The following is a 22142-nucleotide window of genomic DNA, read 5'->3' on the forward strand; positions in this document are numbered from 1 at the left end:
AAGCACTCCTTGCCAAATTTAGCCCTGATGCTACTCTTCTTAATTAACTAAAGCAACATCCAAGCTGAGTTTGGCTCATTGTTAGCTGCCCATTTGTTCCAGGGTTGAATTAAGCCCCCTAACCACGTAAAATAAAGGATCTTATTCTGAAAATTGATTGTACAACAGTGAAACGCAAAGACAGTCCTAATTCACAGCAAGGTGGTATGTACAAGCTGGTTTATCTGATTTCCACTATATTGTCCTGTTGCCAGAAACGGCAGGTCCAAACCTTCCAGCTGAGGTCTCTGGTTTACCTGGCTGCTGCATACTACTGGAGTCAGAAATGTTTTAGTAAAAAGCAAGTCCTGCTATCAAGAAAGAAGTGTAGCTTGCACTGCTTGATCCCCCTTCCTGGAGAGTACTCTTTTTTTTTTTGTTGTGTGGGGGTCTTTCATGTACGTGATCCATCCACATTGACTCAAAGCACAATTTAGCAGAGACCAAAAACTTTCATGCTGTAGCAGGGAGAAAAGCTAACATTCAAAGAGCTGTAGCCCTGTCATGATCAAGGCCCATACACTTTGCTTCCTCTTCATTTTCTTTTCTTTCCTTTAGATGTTACAAAACTGTCAAGGAAAGCTACATCCAGCAGGTATTAGAGCACTGAACTGAACCTGCAGAAACATGGGAAGGCATAATTAAGGCTGTCTTTTTTTTTTTTCACCTTCATTTCACCGCAGTTCTGTGCTTCCCTGCCATGTCCCTGCCATGATCAGCTGTGGGCAGCTGCTGGTCTCGCTTCTCCCCCATAATCTGGATTTCAGCAATTTTCCAGTTTCTTCGTGCTGGTCTAACACAAGTTACAGCTGCAGCTGAGTTTGCTGCACATCCCCCCAGTCAAGGCTGCCATGGGGACAAAGTTACCCCTCTGAACTTTGGCAGTTTTGATGTCTACACATAGGCATTACAACGAACACTAACAGCACGTTGGACTCAGTCTGCGTTTTGGAGCATTCGTGGCAAAATTCTTCCTGGTCACAGTCAAGTACCAACTCATTCATCACCCCAGCTGTGCATGGGTGCAGTATGAGAGACTGCTGGCACAGTGCGCTTTCTTAAAGAAACGTGTTTCCTCCAGTCCATCCTTTGCAACACGCATGAAGCTTTTCTTGTAGATATCTTTTTTTATTTCCTATGTAAGAACTTAAGGGGAGGGGATAGGAATGGAGAATGTCACTGTTAGACAGGCGTGATTCAGGTACCCATGGTGACATGAGATCACCTCCGCATTGTCACCAACACAAGAAGATTACCTTATACAAGAATAACTAAGAAAAGAATTTTTGACCTTCAAGATTTTCTTATCTGTAAACATTATAACTGGATAGCAATGCAACCCAACTTGTCAACAACAAGAAATAAAAGAATAATAAAACTAATTTAAAACCCCACAGTGGCAGTGGAATAAATTTGTACATTTATCATTTCAGAGGTTCCCAACGCTCCTGCCTCTTTTCCTGCAAGGTTTAAATTATTAGATTTTTTTTTTTTTACATTATGTTTACTCTCCTAAGAATAGAATACAATTTACAGAAACTCATACGGATGAAAAAGCATTTTCCTTTTGTGCTGTTGCTCACACAGTTAACACGCACAAACCTGCACCTTCCAGCTTTCCAAAACCTCGGTTCATACCACCAGACAAATTAATTCAATATTCAGAAATTTACTTTGAAATCCTTAAAAGAAGAAGGTTTATTACTTGAACTTTCACTTAAGAAATATCATACATCTCAGTGTTTGGTGCAAGACTTTATCTGGTCCAGTTAAAGGGGCAGATTCTTCCCAACACTTACATGTGTGGCTGGTCCCCAGCTCTAGTGTTGGAGATATTTGCATGAGAAAAGATCCTTAAAGTGAAGAAATGCAGGATAAGGATCTAAGCTTACCGTAACAGCTGGAAAGAACCTAGTAAAATGAAATTCAATATCTGCTACTGTAGATCTCCCAGGTTTTAAGCTTCCGAGGCAGAGGGTGATTTTTAAGCAGAATTTTAACTTGCACGTACATGAATTATTTCTATGACTTGCTCAAAAATAGCAATTTGAGCCTGACTCGCAATGTACTTACACAGGGCTGAAGTGTGGCCAGGCAGCCTGCCCGTGCCTGGGAACGCGAAACTTTCTGCACACACCTGAACCAAATACCCCACTTGGGTCTGGCACTGCAGGCTGGGGACACGCTCTCGGTGTCCCTTGTCCCTCCCCTGACATGGGGCAGCAGGGGACGGCCAGAGTTCAGGGTCCAGACTTCTCGCTAAGGTCTGAGCCAGCGAGGGAGAGCCGTAGTTCGTTGCCGACAGAGGCTAACGGCAAAGTGCTGTCCCCTGAGAGCAGGGGAGCATCATGCTGCATGACTCAGAGGCACAGCTGAGTCACAGCCTCCCGTGGCTTCTCCTGTGATGGGAAGGGGTTAGACACCGTATTCAAGATAGTGCTTGAAGTCACGATCCAAATCATTGTGTTCAGGCTCCTCATTTGCTTCACAGGGAGAAGGTATGTTGTGCTTCTTGGAGTCTTGGAAAAAGCAGTCTGTGGTGCAGGAAGATCAGCTTCTTGATTCCCACTCCTAAGAGTGCTGTTAGGGAAGAAAAAAAAAAATCGAACAAAAAACACCTTTAAAGCACAAGGGGATGACAGTATCTCTGCTGGAGCCCCTCAGAAGTCAATGAAGGTACACCTGGCATATCGAGTATTTGCCGGTTAGCAGGACGCATCAGCTAAGATCACCTGAGGCATGCAGAGCTGCTGCAGAAAAGCATTGACTTCTCATGAGGGTATGTCTCTCCTACTCGAAAGCACTTAAGAGCAGATCCATGGAGGGGTTCAGGTGTTGCCATGCCTAAAAAAGCAGAAACTTGGCTTACAAGCCCCAGCACCCTGGACAATCAATGAACACCGAAGAGCAGACCCCAGGAGCTGGACCCTAATGGTGAGCAGCATGGCATCAGGCCTCAGCTTGGCAAACCCACAGGGCTGGCGTTTCGGGCTGTGCTCATCCTGAGGGATGGACATCACATTTAGGAGTCCTCTGGATGGAGTCACAGCAGAGCGGGCATGCGTCGGTGCATCCCCCCTCGGATGCTGGCGCTTCCCTCGCAGCACTGTTAGGGTTAAATGACACCGGCAGACCCTCGCTCTCCAGTAGGTATTTGCTGGCACATAACCCAGTGAATCCAGTCTCTAGCGCATGAATGATCTAGAGTCACTAGGAAAACTTTCTCAAGAGCTTATTTAGGAGAGGAAGCCCTGATGCATCAGTAGTGCTGTGTGCAGGAGAGCTGCTGGAGCCCGTTGATATTTCAACACGACCAAGTATTTTTAGAGCCATCCTATGGTGCAGGAATTTAACTTCCATTTCACAGCCCTTGAAGCCTGGCAAACTTTCATTAACATTTGATGCCTTGAAGTCATGTGAGGTCTGGGGGAAAAGAGAGCAGAAGGAGGAAAAAGAAATACACCTTTTTGGAGCGTGTAGTTTGCAAAGTTGCTGTGAAGCTTAGAAAAAGCCTCCAATCCCTCCTCTTTGTACCAAGTGCTTTTAAAGTACCCAAACCATTCAGAGAGCGTAGCTTGAATCCCAAACCATGGCTGTGTGGGAGAGTCTTGCTTAATTAAAAGATAACTTAAGTTAACATGTTAAATACCTGGAGTCTCTCCGACCCTTGGGGAGATTCAAGCACTTTTTAAACAGAGAGCTCCCCACCTTAGAAGGATTATGCCTCTCTTCTTTGTCCATTATTAGGCAACTTTGCTAATATAGGGCTTTTTGACCCATAAATCCCCACATTATTTATAAGCCATTATGCCTCCCTCCTACAGAGGAGAACCTGGGACACGGAGCAGTTACAGGATTTGCTCCCAATTCCCACTGCACGCACTGCCATTTCTGCTCAGCACAAAGTAAGGCTTTTCTACCCAAATTTATACACAGTTGTCCTGGTTTCGGCTGGGATAGAGTTAATTTTCTTCCTAGTAGCTGGTATAGTGCTGTGCTTTGGATTTTAGTATGAGAATAATATCGATAACACGCTGATGTTTGGGCTGTCGCTAAGCAGTGTTTACATTGGTCAAGGACTTTTTTTTTTTTCTTCAGCTCCCCATGCTCTGCCAGGTGCCCAAGAAATGGGAGGGGGCACAGCCAGGATAGTTGATCCAAACTGACCAAAGGGCTATTCCATACCATATGATGTCATGCCCAGTATATGGTATTCCATACCATATATGTCATGCCAGCATGTTGGGGACTGGCTGGGCATCGGTCGGCAGGTGGTGAGCGGTTGTATCATCCCCCCCCCTTTTTTCCCTCCCTTGGGTTTTGTTCTTCTCTCTCTCTCTCGTTGTTTTCCTTCTCATTACAATTAATTATTATTATTACTATTATTTTGTTCCAATTATTAAACTGTTCTTATCTCAACCCACGAGTTTTCTTACTTTTGCTCTTCCGATTCTCTCCCCCACCCCACCAGGGGGGAGTGAGCGAGCGGCTGCGTGGTGCGTAGCTGCCGGCTGGGGCTAAACCACGACAACAGTGAAAACAGTGCTTCCCTGGCTACAAGGCAGACTTTCAACTGGAAAATAAATTAACAGAAACTCTACTTCCCCCCTGCCCCCCCCGCAAATACACACACATATACAGACACACACAGGGTCTCTTTGCACACAACGGAGATTTTTCATAGGCTGAGGGAGTAGGAAGAAGAGACGTATTTTTGTCTCCTTGGCAAAGATATATTGGCAGCATATCACTGAGTTGTAAAGATTGAGTAAGTACCAGAGCGTGGCCCCGTTAAGAGAAGCGGGTTTTGGAAAGCTGCCCTTTGGCTGCCTGCGCCCGTCTGCCAGGACCATTGCAGGGATGCTGCCCTGGGGGGGGTTCAGCGTGTGGGACCCCAGACAGCCTGTACAGCCTCCTGTGGAGGAAGAGGAATTTGTAATACCTGGAAATGAGGAGCTGTCAGCTCTGCATCGCACCAGATGAAGTGTCTGAAGGGGAGAGGAGCTGTAAATCTCCCCTCGTGCACGGCACCGTTCCCGGGTGGTCGGAGGTGCTGCCTGCCTCCCGAGCCAGGTACCTCTCGGGAGGTCTCGCCAAGGTGGTGACAAACTGGTCCTCTCCTGCTTTCAAAACTGGAGAGGAAATATGGTCCCCGAGATGCTGTTACACAAGGTCGGGGAGAGAGATGAAGGACTGAAGAGGGAGGGCTGTGAGGGAGTCCAAGGCACTAAGCCTGTGCAGCCGGGCACGAGGGCACCTGCCTTTTGACCAGTCTTCCCGGCAAAAGGAACATTTCTTGGCTTTTCTCCTCCCAGCTGTAAACCTTGCCAGTCACTTCCATGCCATCCTAGGACAGCAAAAAGCAATAAGCATTTCTGGTTACAATGGAAGATGTGCCTGATGCTGCTAAGGGCTCTCAGATACATTATTTAAATCCAAGTATGAGATCCCAGACTGGTTTGCCCAAAGCTACCACCACCATTATCCTTCCCTGATGCAGGTAGAGACATTTCTTAGTAAAATGCAATTCTGAAATGCTGAAAAGAGAGATGAAAGTAAACTCAGAAATCTCGACAATAAAATATTTATGCATCTGTGCTTTAGTGCATTGTAATTTTGCATGATATGCTTTGCTTTTCAGGACTGACTAGATTAAGGCACTTCTGATTCATTAAACACATTTTCCCAAATGTTGTTTCTACAAATATTGTTGGGCCATTGTGCTTAGTTGTATTTATTAACTGGTGTAACAAGGAAGTTACATCTTCCATAAACCTGAAACCTGAGAGGAACCCGCTTAAATGTGTCGCTCTGAATCTCAGCAGAGAAGAAAACAGTTCAAATGAATAATTAAAGCTTAAAGAGGTCATGCTGCTTTTGCAGTCTCATTTTTATTTGTCACTGCTTAGTTCGCATTAGGAAATAGAAAGTTTCAGGTGCAGGAGCCAAATGAAATCTCTTCTGCACGTGTTCATTTAAACAGATCTTTTTGGTAGCCGTCTCTATTTTTATGTATTAGGTCATTTGTTAAATGTAATAATTTAAATCAGTCCTGGGCATTATAAGTTTCAGGCTCTTAATTTTCATCAGGCAGTGGCTTTGTGCATCCCCTCGCCTTCTGTCAGCAGTACGAGCACCGACCCTTCGGCCGGGCAGGGCTGTGGATGCAGGCAGAGCTGCTCGGGGAGGACCCAGGTCGCCATCTGGTCCCCGTCTCCACAGGCACCACCAATCTGCCAAGCTCCTGCTCTCCTCCTAGGCCCTCTGCTCGCCTCCGGCCACCCACCGCCCACCCTTCCCGTCTCCTCCTCCTCCTCCTCAGCTCTCTCTCCCTCCCACTTTCTTCCAAGCTTCCTTTCCTCCTCCCCTGCGAACCACCTCCCGTTCCTCCCCGCTCTGCCCCAAAGCGCTCCTTTTCCTCCTTTTTTACATAGCTCTCTGCCTTCCTCCCCCAGGCCCTTATTCCCCCAGAGCTGCTCATCATTTTCCTCCCCCTCTCAAGGTGCCCCAGTGAGACCAGCCTGCCCCATCTCCTGCACGAGGCTGGCCGCAGCCAGGGACACACCGTCCTGCTGCCAAGGCACCCTCTACCACCAAATGCCTGAGACACCCGAGCCTGCCAGCACCTACCCGCCGCGAGGGTATGGCACCTTTCGGGTTGCACGTACTGCTGGGAATCAGGAATAACCAAATCAGTAATAACTCTAATTCAAGCTAAAGTCCTTCATATTTCCTTTATATTTTCTTCCAGGATATATTACAGTTGCAAAATATTTTTGCTCCTTTTATTTTTTCACACTGGAACTTAGTCTTTCTAACCAGCAGCTCTGTTATTTTTTCCCAAGGTTAGGCATTAGCCCTGGGTATTCAACTGGACAACACAGTCTCTTGGATGCACTGCACTAATCTCTCCTAGCGGAGTGTCTTTTCCACTAATACATCACGCAGATGATTTTTGAAACCTTTGCCTTGCATTTCCCAAATCCAGCCATCAGTAGGGTTTGGCAGTTACACCCCTTTCTCCTAACCTTTAGATTCCCCATTGTCATCTGCCTTGTTTCAGTCCCGCATCACTGATTGTGCATGATCAATCTCTAGAGGTTTAGCTTCTATGTATAACTCAACAAGCTGGCATAGAAATGAGGAAGACATGCTCCAAAATGAATGCAGATCCAACTCAAGGTCACTGCATTATGAAGACAGACATATTGCAAGCATTCCCTTCAATTAAGTTGATTTATGGAGCGAAATTTCCCTATTGCTTCTTCAATATCCAACTGTTTTTCTAAACGCCATCATCTTATGATGAATCACCATGGATTGAAGAGACATGGAAACATTAGAAGATTGCAGGAGTGTCCAAATATTCTGCATATTCCTGATCAATTAACTAGTGAGCTCCTATATCACTACTTTCCAATCTAACCCTCACTTTTTTTTCATGAAAAAACTTTGTGGTGAGCCACAAATGAGCCAAAAGAAAGTTTTTTAAAGAAAGAGTTCAGTTCTAGATGTCAGGTTAGAGACATTCCCTGCTATTAGAGCAGACAATAATTCATTTTATGCAGAGAGGTAATTACGTGGTGCCTTGTAAGCTCCTGCTACACCAAGAGATCTCACAAGGTGTATCAATTACATGAACCATTTTTCCACTGACTAGATCTGGAGGGGTTTTCCATTACAGAAGCATTCTGTGCATGCTACTCCAAACATCCCCAGGAATTACCCGGGTCCTCATTCTGGAGAGCTGTATCTTAAATTTTAGACTGCTTTATGACAACTGCAAACCTTGCCTGTTGTGAAACGAAGATGTTTCAGGAGCCTGAGAAAAAGGCAGTTTAGGACGGTCTAAAAGTAGAAATTAAGGTGGCAATAGCTCAAGTCTGCACATGTATGAAAGTTGAGGTGGCAGAAGATGCAGGGGATAAAGCATCACACATTGTACTGGGTATATGTTTCATCTAGTTCAAGAACAGTATTCATTCCCCAGACATGACCATGACTACGTCTCAAATTATAAACTCAGTAGGGACTTTGAAGAGACGTGAATGTCCATTTCCTTAAATTTCCTCCCCCGGGTAGTGACGAGCCATGATACAGGCTTTATAGACATGCTGTGATCATAAGAATTGAAACCATCAAGCCCTGGTTGATCACCATGTTAATGAGGGAGAACTGATGAGTTACTGAAGTAAGGGAAACCAGATGGATAAAAACCAAACTATCCCTTAAGGGAAACTTGATTCCAATTGTGCCAACACAGGAAAAAAGCACAGTTTGACAATGTGAAAATAAACACAATTTGTCATTTTGTAGCATATGAACGCTTCATCAGACAAAATGACTATCTGTTCTCAAAATTGCATCCGGTACAATTCGGCATTTCAGCCCTCTCATAGTGATTGATGGACTGGCAGCAATCTGCCTGAATGATCAGTCTTTGTACTGGTGAATGTATGTCAGGGTCAAGAATATTTATTTCTGTTTAGTAGGCATGGAGGTGTTGGGTTGACGGTTGGACTAGATGATCCTAGAGGTCTTTTCCAACCTTAATGATTCTATGATTCTAATATTGGGGGGGAAAAAAGTGGATTTTCATCCAAATCAAGATATATCTGAGTCCTAGCTGGCATTCAGGCCACCACAGCTTATTTCCCACTGCTCTCTGAGGTGTTGGAGCTATGGTGGCCACTGTGTAGTTACAGTTGTGAATAACCAGTCAGTCTCTGACACATTGTGCCAAAAGCACTGCTGGTTACTAAAGTACCTCTTTAAATTAAAGCATTTTGGACCAGAATGTAAGAAAGAGGCTGGAAACTCATTGGAGAATGACTTTCAGTTTGAAGCTGTGATGGGTGAAGATGCTCACCTAAGAAGCCAACACCAGCTCCTCAAGTGTTAGACCAATTTTATATAAGGTAGAAAAGCCAACTGCAAAACTAATGGAGGTTTCTATCCAAGCTCCAAATTCACTTTAAAAGGGAGAGAATGATTATATCAGCCACCCAGAAACAGCTTTGGCAAAGCAGCAGTGGAGCAAAGTATGGAAATGAGCGGTGAGACAAACTTCTGGGCTGCCGGGATAAAGGACTGCGGCATGAGATGCAGGACGAGACGAGGTGTGAAGGCAGAACACAGCAAGCGTGGGCCATGGTGGTAGATAGAAAAGCAGACACAGAAAAGTGAGTTAACAACCCCATGACAACTGGAAATGTTGACAGTCTCTTGGGAATGAGCCAGGCATGGGAACGCTCGCTGTGGCAGGGCTAACTTAGCTCTGACTTGAAAATGTTCCTCAAGCAGCATCACCAGCATTGCCCAAAAAAAATCGTCATACCCAGGTTGAGGAATTGCCCCTATTTCCCTGTGCAGATGATTTCCAAAATGCAAACTGAACATCAGGGTTGGAAGTATGTCAGTGCTTCTTCCTAGAAAACACAGTCATTCCCCCAGTAAGCTCCAGAAAAAGGAGCAACAAAAAAGTCTAAAATAAGCCACAGACCCCCCGGAAATTTCCCCCACTTTGCCATCCAAGCAGCAGCACAAGAGGGCATGGTTAATAAGGAGCAAATTGCAAGTGGTGGTAGGAAGACTGTCAGCAATGCACGGGGGGGCTGCTGGGGATGCCTGAGCAGTGGTGGTGGAATAACGCAGCACGCGATTTTAGCTGCTGCTTGGCTAAGGAAAGGCAGCTGGGAAGGGGATAGGAGCATTGCCAAATAACCTCAATCATGACTTCTGTGGCCAAAATGCTGGTTTATGAGAGGAACATTCGAAGAAAATGGAAATTAAGTAGCTCAAAACAACATGTAACGTACAATCAACTGTTATCTACTTCACTGCTGTCCTACATTTCCCTGATACTATTGGTATTCACTGTGGTAGCACAAGGACACTTAGTACTTCTGGCAGCAGTTTTGTAATGACTGAAGAGAATTCAAAGGACAGCAGCCAGACACTGTGATGTGTTTTATTAGCTCCCAGATGTGCAGGTGAGGTGAATCTTCGGGAAATGAGTTTCGCTGCCACGGATTTTCTAACATCACTCAAGGTCTCAAATAAAATCTTATAATGGAACAAAAGGCTGTCAGAATTTTAAAGTCATCTTTGACAAAGCATCTTTTCTGCATCTGTTCATTTCTTAGAAATACAAATGCACAACATCTTTGATGATATTTGCCCAGCTGAAAACAGAAGGTCGGATGCTGAGCCTGTGTATACCCACATGAATTAAAACCAACTGAGCTTCTGCAGGCATTTCCCTGGATGCCTTCTGGTGTAGGTGATCAGAATCTGGAGATGCTTTACCAGGCTGTACAAAATAGCGTTCAGGTGTTACGTCCTGGATTGCAGCGTGCCAAAATAATATTGCTCAAAGAGTAAAATTGCTCAAGCCAGAACTAGAAGTCACCACCCAACAGCAGACTTCTTCACCACCCAAGTGAGATACATCTTCTCCTGTGTGGCTAACTTCTTTGGGCAACGGTGAGCATCCACTGGTATCTGGAGGACATCATCAGCTAAGGCACCACATCTAGGCCACAGGAAAAATCCGGAGTGTTCGAAGAGAAAAGGGTGGGTCATGACATGAAGGTCAAACTGCCCAAGCAGGAACCTCACCAGTCGCTACTTATGGCTGTGAAATTGGCAGTCGGATCAGCGGAGATGGCTATTCTGCAATGTGGAGCATGAGCTCCACTACAGTTTGAGACCACTGTAGAAAAAAGCAATGCAAGGAATAGAGCAACACAACCTTCGTTCTGCGGGGATATGGTGAAAGGAGAAGCTGTGAGCGAGGCAGCTTCCAACTGAGAGAGCTTTGTAGAGGAGCAACAAGGAGAGGCTGCAGATGGCAAAAGGCAATCAGGTCGGACACTGCCACAGTGCAGGCAAGTTGGGGAAAGCAGATTATCATATCCTAGAGTAAATACTTGAGAGTGGTGGCATAAGACAGTCTCTTCTCTCATAGACAGTCTATGATAAATACAGGAGGGAGCATTAGCTACTATACGAAGCTAAGAGAAGTGGAGCAAGGTTAATGGTGGGACTGAGTATGTCAAATGACAAGATAAACTGAGACCTGTTCCTAGAGAAAATGTGCTTTTGCCAGACTTGAGGGGAATGGCGAGCACTAACAATAAAGGCTGGGGTGAGAGCGGAGCGCGATCCCCTGCCAACACCAGCTACCAGCTCATTTGCAAGTGCGTGGGCAGAAGCAGCTGCGAGCTGCTCAGTGCGCGTCTCCTCCAGCACCGCTGCCGCCAGGATGGTCTGAGCCCTCGCGAGGTGTTAAACACACCGGGAAGGTGTTTTGTGTTTGAAATCGTTAAAGAGGAGCAAGATGGAGCCAGCAGCAAAAGCAACCCGTAGTTATTCACATGGCACTGAGGGGACCGATGGAAAGCTCTAAGCAGCGGAGGGTCTGTAGGCAGCGGAGGTGGAGGACTGGAAAAGGGGGAAATTCACGTCACAGCAGAAGATAAGAAAATAAGAGACTCAAGGAGGAGTTTTGCTTTGCCCACCAGACAATTGAAAATAGATCAAAAGAAGAACCCAAAGGGTTTGTTAGAGCTAACAGCTCCTAAGGAAGAAAGTGGGGCAAATTTCAGACGTGTGAACATTTTAAAATCATTTTCTTTTTGCCCGGGAAGTAGAGGGGGAGCAAACAAAGGGAGAAGACCAGATTCTAATATCGCTGTTACTGGGTGAGGCAGATTTGAATCCACTGCACTGAAATCAGAATCTGGCCCTTAAGTAGGCAGTTCAGCCCCCCGCAATGAGAAACAAGTGAATTCTGAGTTGTGGGATGAGAGATAGAGAAAGAAGGAAAGGACTTTTATGAGGAAAAATAGAAGGTTATTATTTCACTGTCTCAACACCTGTAGAGTAACATGGTTAAGATTCAGGATAATTTCCTTTTAAAGACTCAGCTGAGCTGAATTTGCTTTAGCCTGACCATGACGCGCACAGACAGCTAGTGATGGTCAGCTGGTTTATGGTACCATGCTAGCCCACAGTTATGGGAATGGACTTCTAATCTTTTTAGATCCTAAACATTTTCTGAAAACAAGACCTACCCTGACAAAAGCATGACAATAACCCCAGGTACTAGCTGTGCTCTTCTCCAAATTCACCTTCAGGATGAAACAAAAACACAAACTGTCATATGGACAAATATTTCCCGGACTGGCAGGACTCAGAGGGTGTCAGACAGCATCTGTCTCAAAAACAACCTATGCTTTGAAGTTTCCAGCTTCGCAAGGCTCTCACAACAGCCAAACTTTTCTCAAAGGCAGATACCAAATAAATGTGTATTTAACCTCCCGAGGCTTCTTTCTCTGCTGGCTCCATCCTCCGTGGCGATGAAGGCGGCGTTACAGCAGCAATGTGTAGCAAATTCACATGGGGTGTGTTTTGCACATGACCTGCATCAATACTTCATGATTTCTTTTATAATGACAGCATTAAACATCCTCTGACAGAGACTCACAGGATCTGTGCTTGTTCAAGTAACTTAAGGACAGGCCTGCGAAATTCTCAGCAAACAGCAGGAGACAAATAATCAAACTCGGAACAATTTAACATAGAAAGCACCAAGTTACAAAAAAAATATCTAATGCTGTTCCTTGTGGCCTGAGTGGAGAGCTCAGGACCATAACAGTCCCTGTTCGACCATCAGCACCACAAAGCAGGTTTTGAAGGTAAAAGGAGGGGCACCACCCGTTCCTCTTTTCAAGGGTTATTTTATGATGAGAGGAATGAAGAGAAAAGAAAGTTAACTTGGTGGCTGCATTTGCCATTGTGTGTCAATCCAGTGAGACAGGGGAGTTGTACTGGTGGAAAATCAAAGAAATGAACACAGTGCACAGATAGACTCCACGCTGTAAACTTTGCGGAGAGGAACATTTTTTGGCATGTCTGATCTCCTTTGCTCACTATTGCTCAAATCACACTGCAAAGGATTTCAGAACCTGTCAGCAGAGAAATCTTCCTAAGGAAAAAAAAACCAAACTGTTTCTCTTCTCCCCTGGCAGAGTCCAGCGCTGACACACTCTCACTCACTATTAATGGAGGTTCTCCGCTGTTGTCCAAGGGAAGTGCAAAGCCATGCCATTAGGGAACCCAGTCCCACACGGCATGCTCAGATGGACACTGTGTTCAGGCAACTGCTGGTACAGCAGCCCCACTCTGCATGTCACGCCTTTCTTGTTGTCTGTGATGTTATCTGTCAGCCAGCCTTCTCTGTGCTGATATATGCAGAAAACTTGTCATTTAAACATTCAGATATTCAAGCGTTGCAGTAAGTCGGCTAACGGTTGTCTCTGGAACTGAAGCACAGCATTTAATCACAGAATAGATGCAACAAGCAGAACCACCGGGCCAAATTTCCCATGGTTCCTTACTAATTGCCTTATTTTTAATATACAGTCAGCTCCTTGCAACTTGTATTCCCCGTATCTGGAAGCACTTGTTGTCAAATGATCTTGAAAATCATTTCCTTCCACATCTTCAGAGCACCCCAGAAGACCCACATTTGCCAGAACGAAACCAGCTGGTTAGTGGGATTTTAGGCTGGACAATTATGGGGTGTATTTACCTGCCCACAGGTAATTGCTGTAGCCATGCGACCACTTCTGCAGCTGACATTCATAGCACTCATTCCATCAGCCTAACCCCCCTCAGGAGAAAATTCTGCTTAACTCTATTAATAGTGTGCACATGTGTGACTGAGTATCTGTAGCTGCTCAAGAGCTACAAGAATGTGGCGTGTTGGCAGGGGAGAGTTTGATCCAAGGAGGTCGCAAATGTCTGGTGTCCCATGAGAAAACCAGAAAGGCTTCTCAACCAAGTCCCAAAACTGATGTTTTACTGCATAGTCTCACCAACAAGGGCGGGCGAGAGGGCTGGAAGATGAAATAGTTAATCGAGCAATAGCTCTGCAGAAGCTGTTGATGGAGAATGAGGCAGCAGCTCAACCCATCTATCCTCATGTGTCTCCCACTGCTATCAGATATCGCCTCCCGTAAGCTCGTGCTCAGAGCAAGGAGACAAAAATTGCTATTGACAGAAGCACCCTGCAGACAAGGTCCTCTACTGCAAAGCTGCTAGCGTCTTGCATGGTGGAAACCTATTTTAAATGACAACAGAACGCTAATGTTATGGAAAGATCTTGTTGTATATAGTTTTCAGGATTAGGGGGGAGGAGAAAACAAAGGTACAGCCTGCCTTGACATATATTGTCAGATATTTAAGTGCTCTATCTTCCAGTGCTGATTTGTGCAAACACTTCCAGGGCATCAGGGAATGTTGTCATTGATAAATACTAACCACGGGAAATGGCTGATGATATGGCCAACAATGACGTGATCATGTAACGCGTGGCCACAAACAAAGTTAATAAGCATTTGCATCCTACAGCATTAGCCGTCGCGCTCAGTCATCAAAAAGTAAACCCCCAGTGAACAATTCTGCAATGGTACAGGCAGGATTATTAGAGGATTATTTGAGAAAGAGCAAGGAGAAGGTAGTATGTCATCAGAATTTGGGATCACTACTTTGATTTAGTGTTGAAAACTCTATGTACTTTGAGATCTCAAACCCCAAAACAAAGCTTAATCTTCACTTAGGCGCTACAATTCCCTCCCTTATCACATTATCTGAGTACATCACACTCTAATTATAGTTATCTGAACAACACTTAGTGAGATTGGGAAGTACTAACCTTGTCAGAGAAGCCCTTGAACGCAGAGTAAAACCGAGTCAGAAACAATTTTTAGTTTTTAAATGCCAGCTAAGTACGCTGCAGCCAGTGGAAAAAAATGTTCTTACACTATCAGCAACACTTCAGAAAATTTGTGTCTTCATTATCATTAACCCAGATCCTGAAGTCCTGGCTCAAAATTCAGAACAAAGTTATTATTATGAGGAAAAAAATGCATTATAATATTAGTATTTCTAAAAGCGTCATTTAAAACATATCAGTAATCATTCAAAGAAAGGAGTAATACTTATAGCATCTCAGTGGGATATTATTCTTACTCTCAAGAGGTATCCAGAAGTGCTTCTCAATATTTTAGTATCTGTTAGGCAGTGATTGCAGTTTATTTATCTCTCTCTAGTGGGCACAGAAGTAGAAGTTAAATATTCCGTCTTCCTCTCCAAAGTATATAAGGGACTGTATCCTCAGACTCAAGCAAACTAAAAAAATCTCTTTTCCACGTCACATCCTGATGTGGAAAACGGCCCATGCGTGCCTTACTGAGCATGGCCCAGTGACCACGTTTGTCTACACTTTTCTTCACCGCATCCTCTGTTGAAGCCTTTGAGAAGAGCTTCAAGGCGTTCAGGCCTTGTGCAGATGCTGTAGCATAGCTGCTACTGAATTTAGTTGAGGTTTTTCCTGCCACCTCACCTGTTTCATGTCTTTTATTCTTTTGCATTGCTTTGCATGCTAGGGCATGGAGCCAGGTATTTCACCAAATCTCAGTTTTGGTTTGGTTTGGTTTTTTTGTGTTTAAGTACAAGTCAGACTCTGCTGTTGTGCTTTTAAAGATGACTACTGCTTCAGTAGCTTCCACCCAGCTAGTTTTAATTTTTCCCAAATCTGAGTTTCTAAGTCCATCATTATGAAAAAAAGGTATTGTTACATTTCCTAGCAAAACTTTGTTTCTGGTACTTTGTGGATTGAAAGAGCCCTCAATACCCTGTAGATCACCAGAGTTCTTGATAGCGACTTCAAGCCTCACTGAGAGTTTAATAAGCTGCTGCTGAGTTATATGACACCTATTAAGTTTATGGAAAAAATTTATCCAGTCTGTTGCTGTTATTAGCTATCAAATACCATAGACACTAGAGAGGACCCTGAACCAATATCTGTGATCTGAACTACAGCAAAAATATTGGGAAGAATATCTTGGATTCCCAGGCTTTGATACAGGCCCAAATTGCACAGCCATTTGCTATTTCTATAAGAAGTTGGCCAGAATGACCAATCTCAGTATCCCTAAGAACTGGAAATAGAAAGGAACTCCCAAGCTCATCTAGAATTTTCTGTTTGGGGCTAATTATCCTCTTTTTTCACCTCTGCTAGACTTGATTGATAATACTCTTTCATGTGACAGGCTCCAGATATAAGGACAAGGAAATGAGGGTTTCCAACCATAAAAGAGGAAAAGCCCAGACACTGCTAATACCAACCCATCCTGTCTTGCTGATGCGTTTCAGTCCTGCGATGGAAGGGATGGCTTCATGGCCTCTGTGTAAGAGAAAGTTCTGCTAAGGGGCCCATTGCATTCAGAAGTTTAATAACGTGAGGCCATTTTACAGAGGCCAAAACTCTCCATCAATCCATCAATGCTGCGAACACAAGAGGCTTGAGGAACATTTCAGTCTTGCAGACTTCTTGTCTCTTAATTGAGTTTCTGGAAGTGGGACGTTTATTTGGGCTGTCGCCCATGTCCATGCCCTGTGAATGTGCAAGTTCACAAAGCAGCCTTTCGTGGACAGAGCTCTCTCCTTCGTGCATCTACCTGTTTGCACAGGAGTTTGGGAGCTCAGTTACCTGTGATACTTCTACTTGTCTATCAGCTCTGGATAAATTCAACCAACTACCTTAAAAGTTATTGGAGGAGTACATACAGACTGAGAGACAACCCACCTATACACACACAAGCACAGAGTCATTGAAAAGCCTATTTCCATAGGAAATTACAGTGAGAAGATTATTTAGATTTTTTCCTTAATGAATAGGAGAGAGAAAAAATAATACTCTGAATGTATTCCCTCTAAATTGGCACACCATAATGAAGAGACTCAAAGAAATGACCATCCACTCTCAGAGGCCCTGTTATGCTGGGAGGGATTTGGTTTGATTGCGTGAACTGCCATAAAAATAAGCACCGGCATCTTTAAAATCTGAATTTTGGATTGCCTTGCTGGAGAGCCATCAGGAGCAACAGACCAGCTGATGGCAAACAGAGGGATGCATGGGCAAACATGCTTAGCCGGAGCAGTCCCAGCTGAAGTGCTCTCGTCCGCCTGCCAGACAGGACAGGTGTGTCACTTCCAGATGTGACGTGAGCCATTTATTTCTTGTTCACAGCCTTTGAAGTGCTGTGCAGAGAAAGCCTGAGCCGTTACCGCAATTAGAGTAGATACATCATTTACTGGAAGAATGAAATGCACTCTAGTAGCAAACCTGCAGTTGACACTCACAGGGTGCAATTGAAATCCTCTGGATTAGTAATTCTTTTGAGATCTTTGTACTCATTGGTAATAGGTAGTGAAATAAATCCATATTTATATCCTACAGACTGCAGCTGTGCTTCTGTTAAAGTCGTATTAACTGATGGTTTTTAAATCCTTCTGCTAGCTCGAGCTGTAAGCACCGAAACTCCTGTGCAGAGGATAACTCATCCTGGGTGATGTATGTTCCTGAGCACGAAAGCGCTGGTTAATGAATAATGAAAGCACCAAGGCAGAATCACACCTCGGGGCTTCACTCCTGCAGTAAGCTCTCTGGGGAGAGGTCCCCGTGCAGCTCGCTGTGCGACAGCAGTCTCAGCTACCCAACTGCAGCTAAGAGTGGATGTGGCTATGGATAACCGTGATAGAAAATAATACAAAATACTAATGGAAAGCTTTACCCAGATGGACAAAGTGCTGAACCTCATCTTGTTCAGTCGAGTGAGGGGTTCATCTGGCCAGTTCTGGCGTTGTTCCTTCAGGTATCAGGAGTGCACACTCGTGCCCTGACTTACTGCACAGGCTCCTGGTTAACTAAACAAATATGCCATTAAAAGCTGAGCCAACCTTGAGGGAGACATATGGGTTTAAATTGCAGCAGAAAGAGATTTATGGACTTGTTTTCCAAGCCTAGAGAGTAATTGAAGAGGCCTCAGACAGTTCAACATTTACCAGCTCTGATAAGGGAAACCAGCACTTCACTGGGGACAAGACAGGAGGGGTGATGGGTGCTAGATTGGCACTCAGCTTTGCTGTGGAGCCCCAGGCATGGATCAGGGACCCAGAGTGACAGTCACTCTAGGAAGAAGAAGAAGCTTTGCAAACTCAGTACGCTTGTAAGATAAGCACGGCGCTGATAAAGCAAAACACAGAGAGATTAAAAAACTCAAGAGAACGATATTAGTGGCAGACTGAAGAAAAGAGCCCAGGAATCCTGGCGCTCTCTTCCTCAGCTAGGCTTCAGCCCAATCTGCCCAAAATTCCTGACCTTAGAGATGGTTTCTTGATCGCATAAAAAAAATCAGTGACCAACCCTACAGGAGAATAATTTACTTATACAACCTGGGAGGAAAAGGAAATAAAGCAGAGCTGGCAAAAGTGCATTTACCTGGTTCTATTCCTTATGTGTTATGTTTGGTTTGTTTTCATTTAGGAATCTACAAAGGACATTGCTTCCGAATCAACCACTTCCCTGAAGACAATGACTATGACCATGACAGCTCAGAATACCTTCTCCGTAAGTGAAAAGTAATACCTAAAACACAGGATTAACAGACATGGCCAGAGAGACTTTCCTGGGTTTCTCTTCTGTAGAGTGCAACCCAAGTCTTATTCATTGCAAGAGACTGGCCCAAACTGGGTGGCACAGAGCAGTGGTGACGTACGTCCAGTTCACGCTGCAGCTGACACAACCATGACCCTTGGGGACCCCTATTTCAGGGATTTCCTTCAGCCAGGGGAAGGCTCATGATTGTGGTGCCCGTTCTCTAAACATTAGATGGAAAATTTTCAAATGAAAAGTACAGCTATCATTCCCAGATCGGTGTGGGTATTTTACAGAGGGAGTATTTATCAGATTAGTGTATCAAAACAGGTTTGAGGAGTGGGTTCCAGCCCAATAGGAAGGTTTTCCTAATGCTTAAATCCAACCCTTATGCAAGCCTCATCCTTTGCAGCTGCTGAGCCACCTCCCCCTTCAATGAAATTACTGCATTGTAGGAAGGAAGCTGAAATTTCTGCAGCTAAGAGCAAAACCTCAGCATGAACATGGGCTGTGGTTTCCCTGCATGGACAGCCAGCCATTGCTGCTCCGTGCTGGTGTGTAATCCCCCACAGCAGTAATTTCATCCACCAACCTGGTGCTTGAAATAAGGACAATCATTTCATCTCCTCCAGACGACCATTCACTCAGGTGATAGGAAATCTTGGAACCTGAGTGTGAAACTTCACGATCCTGCAAAATTTGAGTTCGATTTCCCCTTGCCCGGAGGACACCTTGCCTAGTTGTTCCTTTTGAACAAGAGAGCTGACCAGCCAAGCTGAAAGCAATATCCTTTACCAGAGAAAGGAACTGCAGTTCACAAGGTGTTGGGAAAGCTTCAGGGAGCAATGAGTGATGCTGGTAGCTGATACACCCGGCAAGGCAAAACACTCCTCAATTACACTGCCATTAATTACCTGAAACACCGCTTAGAGAACCACTCTGCCCTTCTGCTCACTTCTGGGAAACAACTTCTGGTTGCTAAGACAAGAAGAAAGAATAAAAATCTCTGAAAAGTGTGCTTTACCAGAGAACCCAGATTTTTTTTCATCTTTACTCTTGTCAATTTAGATCAGTCATAGTGCTTGGGTGACATGATTTCAGTGCTCAGGCGAAGGCAGACTAGCAGAGTGTGAGCACAGCTGCATTTATCTTTCATACAAAGCCTTGGAACCAATATTAAATTGATGCCAGGTCAGCTTTAGGAAAGAAATATCATTAGTAAAAGGACTGTTAAGGAAAATGGAATTAAGAAGCATCTTGATAAAAGTGTGTCATGCCTTCTTTATTTGGAGAAAAGGGAGAACTGGGAAAAACAGGCTACAGCTCCGCACTGAGACATGAGATTGGCAAATTGTAAGTGTAGTTGTGACGGGTGTTCCTAAAAGCTGTTTTCCAAAGTGACTAAGTACAGACCTTAAAAACAAGTTGGTTCAACCCTTTATGTCTTCTGCAAAATCAGGCTCCAGCTGCTCCCCCCGCAGAGGAGAGCTCATCCTCACGTAGTCTGCACGGGTAACAGGACTCCTCTGCTTTAACTTCTGTGAGAAAAACTGCAGCTCCACTTAAAATGCGTATGGTGATTTAGAGATTACTGAAAGGTTACGTATCTAAATCCAGAAGAGATAAGCTCATACGTATATGTAATAGGAACCAAATCATTCTCTAACTAGACACAGACAAGAGAATATTTGCATCCTGTTTCAAAGGAGACGTGACACCTTCCATCCCATTTGTGCCCTCTGTGCAACACCTTTGCAATCTGCTGTCTCTGTATCATTCACCGTGCTTTTTAGCCATTTCTTGGCACAAGTCTCCTGGAGGGTTATGTTGGGGGTAACCCTTATTTTTCCTGTCTTGCTTAGACAAAGGCACCAACACCATGCATCCTGTGCTCCTGAACGAGCAGCATGAGGGGTCTCAGCCTGCTCCACACTTACCAATCTAATATAGGCTTCAGATAAATGTAAATATTATGGTGCTAGCAGAATTGAGCCCTGGTTCAAAACCCTATTGAAATCAGTGAAATGACTGATTTTAGGGGACTGTGGTCCGGGGAGTGGGTAGGAGCAGGAATTTGGATTTTGCCCTTCAACATTCAGGCTGCTCCCTGCAAAACCAAGCAAACGGCAGCCACGGTGAGAACTAACACGTGCAAAGGAGCTCAGAAAAGACCCCTCCTATTGAACCTTCCCTGTGACAACACACGCCAATCTGTGTGTCTAAAAAACATCCCCTTCACATGTCTGTGCAGAGCCCCAGCAAGTGCCAGAGGTATCGCTGCTGCGCACAGAAAGCCCATGCAGCCCCCGGGGCTGCTGCCTGCGTCGCCCAACCGCACACATGTGCTCCAGCTTCCCTCCTCTCCTGCATTTCTGCAGGCACATAGAAACCAAGCTGCTCCGATCCAGCACTGCACGAAGCACATGCACCTCTCCCTTTGCAGAAGAGGGCATTTCAGCCATACTCATCCTCACCGCTCGTGTGAGGACGTCAGGGCTCTGCTGCGGTGCAAAAGTGCAACCATGAGGAGGGGTACTGGGGACCCCGTTTCAGGGGCATGTCTACACTTTCATGCACTTCTTCCCCACATGCTATAGCATCCCCTTTTTAAAGCTATTTGCTTGGCTCCTGCCTTTCGGAGGAGAATAAAAGCACGAGCGGAGTGCCAGGGCTCGCAGCCCCGTGGGGAGGAGCAGCACGGCACGCTGCGGCGCTTCACCGAAGGAGGTGTCACAACGCATAGCGGTGCAGAACAGCCGATGCAAACAGACAGGACGGTAAACAAGAAAAAAAAAAGCAGGGGAGAAAGCAAAAACCAGATTGCCTTAATGTTTTTTGATGTGCTGTCATTTTATTACCAGTATCAGGAGACATATGTAAAAAAATGAGCTTCCTTTTAAATTTCAGAGCTAAAAGTACACATTGTAGGAAAAAAATAGACTGTGGAGTTTTACAGGAAGAGAACACTGTGTGTTTTGTTTCTCTTCACATTAATTACCTACTATAGAAAAATTATGTCTGGAGATTATTGCTACAAGTAGAACACACACCCCCCCCCTATATTTGGCATATCTGGCAAGTTCCTTCTGATTATATCACTGAAGCATTTTAGGAAAGCTCTTTTGTTTAATTGAACTCATTATAAACAGCATGAACATAAACTATAGAAAACAACGACCAGAAAGGGCCACAGTAGATTTTAAGCCTAGGCTGCCTTTTGTCAGGACAGTAGCAGACAGACAGTGATTTGGGGTGCCTTCATGTCCAGCAGCACAAAGCCCGATATCATTGAATATTTTTCTAATAACAGACTCTAAAAACTGACCGAAAAGTCAGAGCCCTGTTACCTCACACCAGACACGTGGGGATACACCCAGGACAAGAGAGTGGGCTCTCAGCACTCCACGGGCTTTGATTAGAGACCTTACACCCTCATTACTCGGGTTTGCCAATTATTGCAAGACACTGTCAGAACAGTAATGCATCCGACTGAATTGGGTTTAGATCTGGTTAGAAAATGCCCCATCTGTAAAGGACACGTGCAGCAGCATTGCCAGTTTTGGAAGGAGATGGACTTTTCTCACTGTTGCAGATT

The 22142-nt window shown here is 44.8% G+C and overlaps 1 protein-coding gene across 1 annotated transcript in view; it reads left to right on the plus strand.

Moving 5' to 3' along the window:
* Positions 1-22142, plus strand: part of CACNG4 (calcium voltage-gated channel auxiliary subunit gamma 4) — a 44534-nt gene that overhangs the window by 15558 nt on the left and 6834 nt on the right. The window contains exon 2 of the mRNA XM_072881445.1: positions 18437-18520. Within this exon, the coding sequence (XP_072737546.1) occupies positions 18437-18520 (84 nt within the window). The remainder of the gene's footprint in view (positions 1-18436; positions 18521-22142) is intronic.

Source organism: Ciconia boyciana, chromosome 16, assembly GCF_034638445.1.
Source record: "Ciconia boyciana chromosome 16, ASM3463844v1, whole genome shotgun sequence".
Taxonomy (NCBI): Eukaryota; Metazoa; Chordata; class Aves; order Ciconiiformes; family Ciconiidae; genus Ciconia; species Ciconia boyciana.